The sequence below is a fragment of the Arvicanthis niloticus genome, chromosome 8 (genome assembly GCF_011762505.2).
Source record: "Arvicanthis niloticus isolate mArvNil1 chromosome 8, mArvNil1.pat.X, whole genome shotgun sequence".
Taxonomy (NCBI): Eukaryota; Metazoa; Chordata; class Mammalia; order Rodentia; family Muridae; genus Arvicanthis; species Arvicanthis niloticus.
Window position 1 is genome coordinate 9,269,249 of NC_047665.1, and position 9,856 is coordinate 9,279,104.

At 54.9% G+C, this 9,856-nt stretch overlaps 1 protein-coding gene across 2 annotated transcripts; it reads left to right on the forward strand.

The window, feature by feature from the left end:
- The first annotated feature begins 481 nt into the window (after positions 1-481).
- Positions 482-8,564, forward strand: Sncb (synuclein beta). 2 transcript variants are annotated; one of them, XM_076938994.1, is made up of 7 exons: positions 655-793; positions 1,155-1,267; positions 1,400-1,529; positions 4,330-4,371; positions 4,523-4,645; positions 7,502-7,587; positions 7,936-8,564. In XM_076938994.1, exons 3-7 carry the CDS (start codon positions 1,409-1,411, stop codon positions 7,966-7,968), a joined length of 405 nt encoding a protein of 134 aa, XP_076795109.1. In that variant the 5' UTR covers positions 655-793; positions 1,155-1,267; positions 1,400-1,408; the 3' UTR covers positions 7,969-8,564. The 2 variants fall into 2 exon arrangements, with proteins under 2 accessions (XP_076795108.1, XP_076795109.1); XM_076938993.1 differs by lacking the exon at positions 1,155-1,267 and having other exon boundaries at positions 482-793.
- Positions 8,565-9,856: the final 1,292 nt, after the last annotated feature.

The window sequence follows — 9,856 nt, forward strand, 5'->3', positions numbered from 1 at the left end:
GTCTTCCTAACTCCTCTCACAAGCTGCTTGGTTCAAGTGTGGATACATTTATTTTGTTTCCTGCCTCTTAGCTCTGAGTGGCCATCAGTGCATACCCGCAGCATCTCTCTAAGATGCGAAGCCTGCTTTTCTTTAGCACTGTTTCCACCCTCGAACCTTCACCACCCATCCAAGCGCTGCCTAGACAGGCTCTCTCCTTGGTTCTACAGAAGAGGAACCTGGCGTTTCAAAAGGGGAGATAGGCAGTTCAAGATCCCACAGTTACTAACAGACACAGCTAGGATTCAAATCTATCTGAACTCCCAGGCCAACCGCATCATTTCTTTCCCAGACCTTGCTCGCCGCATTGCCCTCTCCCACCTTTCTCAAAGACTACTCGTCTCCAGCACTAGGGTCCCCGGCTGCACGTCAGAGGCCCTCCCCTGGAGGCTCGCCTGCTCTAGGGAGATGTCACGCTCCCCGCCCCCTGTCAGTCAGGCGGAGGGGGCGGCGCGGCCACCAGGGGGGAGTGCTGAGCTCAGAGCTGCCGCAGCGCCGGAGCAGGAGCCGGAGCAGGAGCCGGAGCGGAGCCGAGCCGGAGCGCGCGAGTAGCATCCTTGGTGGCAGAGCACCCAAGGCCGGAGCACTACTGCGCTCCAGCTCAGGGAAGGTGACTCAAGAGCCTGACCACGGCAGGACCCCACTGGCCCTAAGCCCACCCCTACCCGGCGTAGCCCAGCCCCGCGCGTCTGCCCGCAGTAGCCGCCGCTGTCGCCACCACTGCTCCATCACCCAGCCCGGCCCCGAAACCCAGGTGAGGCTCCGGAAAGGGGATTGAACCGGGGATCCAGAGGGATCTGGGGTAAGGAGGAGCGGGATGGAGATTGCCCTGGGGAGAAACGTGGGCACAGAGATGGAAAGCTCTGAGCGGGCGCGGGCAGGTGCACTGCAGGATGCGTGTCTGTCCCCTCTGATTGCTAGTCTGGGTGGACGTGCGGACGTGCGTCCGTGCCCGTGTGTCGGAGTGTCCATGCTCTTCTGAACGCCCCGTGTTCTCTGTGTGCACGTGAGCATGTCCGTGATGTGTGTTTGTATGCAGACCGTGTGACTGTTGTGTGTACAGACAGGCCCTGGTGTTCGCGCCGAGCCTAGCTTCCGGTTCTGCGGGCCTGCAGGTTGCAGATCTCCGGATAACTGAGGTGCTGGCCCCTCCCGCGTCCCGGGGTTTCAAGGACGCTAGGACTCACCGCAGCAAAGCTCTGAGGACTAGAGCTGGGGAGTGGAGAGGGTAGGAGGGGGCTCCCGGCCCAGAAGCGCGCCAAGTCTGGGGAAGGGAGGGAGTGGGCACCAGGTCTCTAGGGAGGGCCTGAGAAAGGGTGCAGAGCCAGCGCCCCGGCACTTGTGTGTTCGCCCTCCCCAGGCCGCCAGGATGGACGTGTTCATGAAGGGCCTGTCCATGGCCAAGGAGGGCGTTGTGGCTGCAGCTGAGAAAACCAAGCAGGGGGTCACCGAGGCAGCAGAGAAGACCAAGGAAGGCGTCCTCTACGTCGGTGGGCAAGGGGATGCAGGGCTGGGTGTCTTCTGAGGGTAACCGGAAGGGTCGTCAGAGTGATTGAGGGGTCTGGGTATGAGAATATGAGTCAGCAGATGGGCGAGGTCAGTAGGGGTCACTGGGGACACAGCCAGTCCATAGAACCAGGAGGTGGGGACGGGTGAGAGCTGGTGGAGATGATGCTCAGATGAAAGACCAGGGACCAAGGTGGCGAGCTCGCCAGAGTTTCCTTTTTTCTTATCCCCATCATCACTATTAATAGTGACCTGATGGGGAACCTTTACTTGTGGCCAAGTGCAGTGAAATGCCATAGTATCTAACATTCCTGGGCTAGCCTACAGATCAGCGACTCTGAGGCCCTCTGTTAACCACTCTGCCCAAGGTCACACAGCTGCTAAAGCCCAAAGCCCGGTATGGAATCCAGCTGGAAAGCCCCACCTTCCCTGGTTATTGGCGGGCTCTCTCCAGTTATCATCGGCACTACACACACACACACACACACACACACACACACACACCCTGTGGTTTTACCTTGGCAGTCTCTCCAGTTCATCCTCCTGGCAACTGGTATCAGAACAAAGGTCAGGAGGTTAATATCTCTCTCCCAAAGTGTGAAAGGGGAGTTTGTAGGGTTATTCCCATAACGAGAGAGAAAAAGGCTGAAACGGAAGTTCACTGACATGTTTCAGAGCTCAGATCATAGGTCGGGGCTTGCTCTTGTGGGAAAAACATAAAAGAACTGGACGTTTTGCCCAAGGTCATTTTGCAGGCTTGGATTCTGACCATTAAAAGCATAGTGTGTGTCGAGCGCTGTGTGGATGCTGAGAGGACACAAAGCCTCATGGCAAGGCACAGCACTTCAGGGGTGGGGTCTGGCATCGAGCAGCAAGTGTGAGGATCATTTGGAAGAAGAGAGTAAAAAGGGGGGCTACTGGCAGGCAGTGCGCAGGGTCAGCCCTGAACACTGAGGAGCCTGGAAAGGCAGAGAGGCAGGATGCAAAGGCCATAGAATGGACTGGGAAAGCAGAGGGCAGGAGTCATGCTGGAAGAAGAGCTCAGATGGGCCGTCAAGAACCCATCCATAAGAAGACCTTGTAGGCCAGGCTGGAGCATCCTTGTGATTGCCCTTAGAGGCTGCAAGTGAGAGAATGACCTGATCTCACTAGTTCAGAACAGTCCCTCCGACCTTCGGGGACCGAGCAAATTGCAGGGAGGCCAGGAGGCATTGCCACCTGAGACAAGAGCAGGAGTAATTAAGCCCAGCAGAAGAGTGTCTTGGGCCCACAGCAGCCTAGCCAAGGCCCTGGCCTTCCTCTTTACCCCTCCCTCCTTCCTACTCTTCCTTAAACCACTGGGACCACATTATTGTCTCTCTGCTAATAGGCTCCCAGCCGTGGTATCTTTCTGTCTTTCCCCCTAGTAGGTACTTCCTACCTTCTTCCTTTGCCCAGGGACCTCTGTGTTATAGCCTCAGCTCCTATAGTCTTGCATGAGGTACCCACCATGTACGTTCAACCTACATTCCCAGCATGGATTTTACATACATACCTGGTGTCCTGGCCCTCAAGTGGAGTCTTACCTGCCCGCTTTGGGGTTCCTCCTTTCTACTCTCCTTTTAGAACACTCGCGAGTTCCCCATTTCTCAAGGCCCCAGCACTGTCCCTACCTCTTGCAGTCCCTGGAGTCTAAATATTCTTTTTCTACCAATCAAGGACAGAGAATGAGCCTTTGGCCCAGGCCTTGCACATAAAACGTGCAGACAATTTGCTGGTGAATTAATGAATAGCATACAGGGAGATTCCTGTCCCTTGTGCCTCCACATTCTTGTTGGCCTTAGCTTTGTGCACACTTCCTCCCATCCTGGCCTCACCCTTACCTGTAGCTAACAGCCTCATCTCCTCCCTGGTGGTCTTAGCCCAGGCTTACCAGCCTTTGGTTGCTAAGCCCTCACGAGACAGATTCCCCAGGCCCTGGAGGATACGTACCCTGTAGTCGGAACTTCTTGCCTCTTCCAATGCTACCCCAAGATCCTGGTGAAGACCCAGCCAATGGTATGGGTGCCTTCTACAATCTGAACATCACCTTTAGACTCACCTCTACCTAACATTCTCCACTTTAGCCAGAGGAGAAGCTGGCCTCTTGTTTGGAGGAGACAGACTAGCAGAAAGGGAGCAGGGGTCAGGTCATGGGGCAAGGGCATGGCTGTTCCTCCTAGCATCACTGCCTCTCATCCTGGGCTACACAGTAGCTAGGAGCAGGCGTTTCAAGTCAGCCTTGAATGCTCACCCAGCTGCTAACTGCAGGGCTCTTACTGTGCCCATGTTTTCCAACTATGAAGAAATAACAACGCCTCACAGCCATCACAGCCCAAATGGTAAACCAGGAGATGCTAAGAGCTCTGCCCTGGTACTCAGCTGGCCTCCACTGGGAAGGTGTTGGTACTGGGGCAGGGGGCCAGAGGCCTAAGGAAGTATGTATAAGTGTGCCAGGCAGTGGTGGCACACACCTTTAATCCCAGCACTTGGGAGGCAGAGGCAGGCAGGTTTCTGAGTTCGAGGCCAGCCTAGTTTACAGAGTGAGTTCCAGGGCAGCCAGGGCTACACAGAGAAACCCTGTCTTGGGGGGTGGGGGGGGGAAGACTGAGTGTAGTTAGCATGGGGGTGAGAGTTGTAGATGGAGGGGTTCAGGGAACTCACTGCTACCTGGGTCCTCTGCTTACTGCACAGTCCCAGAGTTAGGTTGGAATCTCTGTTCCCTGTGTTCAGAGTCCTTAACTGTGCTCCTCTTTCTTCCTATAGGAAGCAAGACCAAAGAGGGAGTGGTACAAGGTGTGGCCTCAGGTATCAGACCAGTCCTAATGCTTTATGGGGGTGAGGGGCATGGGGACTCCTGAGGCTTCTGTGTGGGGTTACCCCTGGAGAGGGAAGACTCTGGGACACAATGTGGGGGCCCCTGGCACTGAACCCTTCTCCAAACCCCTCCCTGCTCCAGTGACTGAGAAAACCAAGGAGCAGGCATCGCATCTGGGAGGAGCTGTTTTCTCTGGGGCTGGGAACATCGCAGCAGCCACAGGTCTGGTGAAGAAGGAGGAGTTCCCCACAGACCTGAAGGCAAGTGGCCCCCTACCATGTGTCACACACACCAGGCACACACGCCTGCCACTGTCCATTCCACCTCCACTCCCCCAGACTGGAACACAAGCTTGCTTGCCTCCCTTCCTAAAAGTCTATACACTCAGCTAAAAATGAAGCTGTGGGCTGGTGTCTATAGATGCCATGCTCCCTGCAAAGGGACTCAGAAGGGACTGTCAGTGCATAACCCACTTAGCAGCATGACCCCACATATTTCTGACCACGTCTGCACACGCCACTACTTGCTCCGTTCATTCCCTGGATGTCCATATCCGTGAAGATTTGTTCCTAGTAGCCCCACAGTGGGGTCCATGCATGCTACCCAGGCAGTGAGAGCACAGTGCAAAGCCAGCCCGTGCATATGATGATGTCAGACAGGGCAGACAGGGCATGTGTGTGCAGTGAAGAAGAGAACACTGGAGGGGGGTGGGGCGCAACACTGTGACAGGTCTACTTGAGCCAGGAGAGGTTTCCTGGGAAATGCCATTTGAAGAGACACAGCCCTAAGATGTCCCAGAACAGTATTCCAAGCAGTTTTGAACAGAAAACTCAAAGGTCCTGGGGCAGAAGTGAGAAGATGAAGTACACAGGGGACCTTAGCGCTGCAGTTCCAGAGACTACACCTTGAGAGCTCCCGAGATAGAAAGTCTGGCCTGCAAAGAGTGAGTGCTCCATAATCAGGTCAGCAGCGAGCACAGGGACCACCAGGGCTGTACAAGACTCCATCTGTGGGATTGGAGAGATGGCTCGGCTGTTAAGTGCACTTGTTGCTCTTGCAGAGGGCCTGAGTAAGGTTCCCATCGTCAACATTGTAGCTCACAGCCATCTGTAACTCAAGTTCCAAGGGATACAGTAGATACAGTGCCCTCTTCTTTTCTCTTTAGACACCAGGCATGCACAGGGCACACAGACACACACGTGTGACACACAGACACCCATGAATGACAGGCACTCATACACATAAAATAAAAATGCATCTTTTCTCTTAATAGTATAGAATAGAGTTTATTCAGGGCATGGGGAAGGGAGTCAAGAAGCAGAGAGAAAAGAGGAGAGGAGAGGAGAGGACAGGACAGGACAGGAGAGGACAGGACAGGACAGGACAGGAGAGGACAGGAGAGGACAGGAGTAGAGGCCAGCCATGAGCAGGTGGAGAGAGAAGGGAGAGCGAAATGGGGGGGGGGGAGCAAGACAGGAAAGCAAGAACACAAAATACATCTGTTTTCAAAAGGCTGCTTTAACTCCCCCTCCACCTCCCAAAAGAAAGACACATTAGAAAGAGCTGTCCCAATGAAGCCAGCAGCCAGTTCAAGACACAAAACACCTCCAGAATTTCTGCACTATGCTGGCCTTAAAGTCCCTTATCCTAGCCAGGCCTACATGAGGCGATGGAGCATGCCTGGTTCATGGAGGGAGTGTCTCACTTAGCTTCCTTCTATGGAGGCCCTGCCTACCCCACCCACCCACGGTCCAAGAGTACCTGCTTCCTGACTTCCATCACTGCACACTGGTTAGGTGCTTTTTAATCCCGTGTGCATGTCATCGCGTGGATCGTGTGCTCTTCTACATTCCTGTCGTATTCTACAGCATGGCTTCTAAGACTGCCACTGTTGGAGAATGGAGAGCAGTGACTCTGTTCCCGCCGGGCCGTGCTCCACTGTGGGAGTCCCATTCCCGCCCGGCCCTGCTCCACTGTGGTTAGACCACACACCCAAAGCATTCTACCATCCTGCTGTGTTCATTTCCAAACAAGGGGATTGAGTTGGGGTTCATTTGTGGATAGGGGTGCTACAGATTGAGCCCAAGGTTTTAGCACACCAGACACACATTCTAGCCTGAAACTATACCTTCAAGGCCTGGAGCTGGGACTTGAAACTCTGTGTCTTTCCTGGGTTCTGAACACACCTGGGTAACTTGGGACAAAGTAACATTTGTCATTGCTTTGGTCATCTCCGCAGAGAGGAATGAGCCCGTGTCCTCATTTATGGGAGATATAAAAACTCTGTACCCACAGAAGCTGTAGACAACACTCCAAAGGGGCTAAGGCAACTGGAAGGGCCAACTTCTCGGTACCACGGCTCCAGGGTCCTCCTAATCACGTGCCAGCCCACATGTGGTCTTCTACAGCCATGCATACACCCCAAGTTATCATGTGTTTGCATATATGTGCTGATTTGCAGGCGGCCAGCCATGTGTCTAACAGACCTCTGCACGCATGCTCATTGGTCTGTGCCCATCTGGGCAGCAGATGCAGGGGGGAGGGGAGAGTCTTAGCTCACACATCCAAGCAACACCATGAGCTGTTGCTTCCAGCTTATCTTAAAATAGCTACAGTGAAGAAATCAGGCCAAGCTCAGCCCTGGGGGAGGGAGGGAGGGATGGGTGGAGGCAGTGGAGGGAGCCACAAAGAGCCCCTTTCCAGCCTCATACCTGAGCCTCCAGTTCCCTTCTGCCTTGGAGGGGAGCTTCTAGAGTGCTCTCCTGGGTCCTATAGTCAGTCTAGCAGTTTGCACCTAAACGGACAGCCATGTGCTGTCTCCCCATCTATCCAGTCTCAGTGATGAGAGTAGAGACTGTCAGGTGGTGGGCTGAGGGGCACAGAGCACTCTGCTCTTTCTCTTCACTCCAGCTTCCCCCGATGATTGGCTGGGAATTTACAGTCCACAGGTCCACCTCACCTCTCACTTCTAAGACCTCCAAATAAACAAGTCACCTAACATTCCTGGCACTGCCAAGCCACCCTAGTCGATCCCACTCTTCCAAGCAACCAGTATCATCATGGGATTTTGAGGGCTGTCCAGCTGCCCACACAGCCCTGCCTTTCTCTGTTCACAGCCAGAGGAGGTGGCCCAAGAAGCCGCTGAGGAGCCCCTGATTGAGCCTCTGATGGAGCCTGAAGGGGAAAGTTATGAGGACTCACCCCAGGTGAGGGGCCAGCAGGGCTGGGGGAGAGGCTCGCCTGAAGATTGAAGCCACCCCTAGCTAGGTGGGTGGTCCCTAGCATAATAAAGCTAGGCTGGGGGTGGGGAGGCTTCAATAACTCAGGGTCCAGGAGGCAGAAGAAGAGGGCAGATGGCACCTAAAGCCAGGCCCCCAGGCACAACTGCCTTGGAATATGTCAGCTGGCCCCAACTCCATGTTTCTCCCAGCCCAGGGGGTGGGACAAACATTGTTCCTCCTTGATGGGAAGGGATGTGGGCAGGCTGCACTTGACCACTCCTCTCCAACCCTTCCTTTGTGCTCTTCTCTGTCCCACCCCTCCCTCTGATGCAGGAGGAATATCAGGAATACGAGCCAGAGGCGTAAGGGTCCAGGAGGGCCCGCACCAGCAGCACAATTCCTTCCTTGCCCCCGCCCCATTCCTCACCCCCCAGAGCCAGGGCTGTCCTTCTACCTTTTTCTCCAAACACAAGATCTTCCTTCGGCTCCGAGGCACTTCCTCAGGGCCTGTGTTAGTGTCTGCCCTGCCCTTCTGTCTGTCCTATCTGCCCGCGTTCATCCCTGAGGCGTGGACTGGAGTCGGGCAGAGAGGTCCGGCTGGGAGCCCCGCCCTACCAGTGTTGCCCCTCACCCTCCATCTGGTCCAGTGTCTGCTCGGATGTAGCATGTTCTATGTATTTTTAAACCAAGATGGGAAAACTATGGCTCCTTCCCCATCCTAACAGAGGTTCTCCAAGGGGCCCCCGGGCAGCCCCACTTCGACCCCTAAAATGTTTTCTTTTTAACCCAAATCAGGAGCCAGGTCGTGCCATGCCCCCTCCCTCAGCCCGCTCGGTCCGAGTGCGGGCGTCGTATGTTGTGATTGTGGCATGGAGAGTTCCCCACCCACCGTGTGAGCGTGTCCCGGGTGGGCGGCTAAGCCGCTCCCCAGTGTGTCCATGAATAAAGCCAATCTGTCTGTAGCTGGCGCCGCCTAGGCAAGACTGGGCTTTTGGGCCCCAGACTAACCCTTCGTTCCTTGAATTCTGACACACTAAACCCAGGTACATCGCTGGTTACCTGGAATCTCAGCTTATCCATCTCCACGCTGGCCCACCACCCAGAGGGTGATTGCCCCCACTGTCACCCACACTGAGATTAAGTTGACTGGGAGGTGGGAAGTTAGCATCAGGCGCCACCTCCTGGCAGGAAAGGGAGTGCAGGACCAAAAGAAGCAGGGACCGCACCGGCATCGTGAATACGCATGCGCACACGTGAACGCGCGCCAGTCTCTAGGCGCGAGCTCGAGTGTCAGCACCAAGGCCAGAGCGCACATGCAGACCTGCGCTCTCTGGCTGGGTTGCAGACGCGCCGCCGAAAGCTGTTATTAACCGTTGGCAGACCCCTCCCACTCCAGTCCTGTCCACACATATTTACGCACACCGGCCCAACGCAAACAAAACCGTTGGAGGCATCGGCCCAGAAGAGGGCAGAGCTCCCTGCAGGCAATACTCTCCTCTCACTGAAAGTTTGAGATTTCAGGTGGAGTAGGAGAGGGTCTGCAGAATACTGGGAAGCCTGCCAGACACCGGGAGCACGCCACGATCAGCACTAGGGGGCCCCCGCCGACTCAGAGTAAGCTGGGAACCTCGATAAGATCCGCAATGCGTGGAGGCTCCGCCTCTGCAAGTAGGAAAACGCCTACTGGGGCTCCGCCCCAGTCAGTGCGGCGTTTCCAATTGCAGTGGAAACCCGGTCAGGTCTGCATTCCCCGCGCAGGAACCATAGTCTGGTTTCCTGCAGAGAAGTCCCCTCAACATCGTCTTGAATCAGCTTACTCTATTCAATCATCTTCTTTCCCGAGAGTCCTTGGAGGTACAATGGCGAGTCTGGGAAAGCCAATAACCCTACGGGAGACCACTGTGTTTTGGTCACCTGGGCCTTCATGTCTGGAAGTAGAAAGCAGCTAGCAGATGACCTTGTGAAACAAACTGGTGGGCTTGGATGAGTGATAGGAGCTAGAAGCCCCTATCGGCTCAATTACTACACTACCTACAACCCGCTGTCTTCTGGAGAGACTACAAGTGTATGGCCGTCCGGCTGAATTTTGGCTTAGATACGATTAATTTACCAGCACGATATAATTTTCTAAGTTTGGATACCCTTGGTTTGTGCACACCTTTTCCATTTGGTCACCAGTCCTGTCTGTCCTGATTTTATTACACCCAGCATGCACACTGTGTGTGTGTGTGTGTGAGAGAGAGAGAGAGAGAGA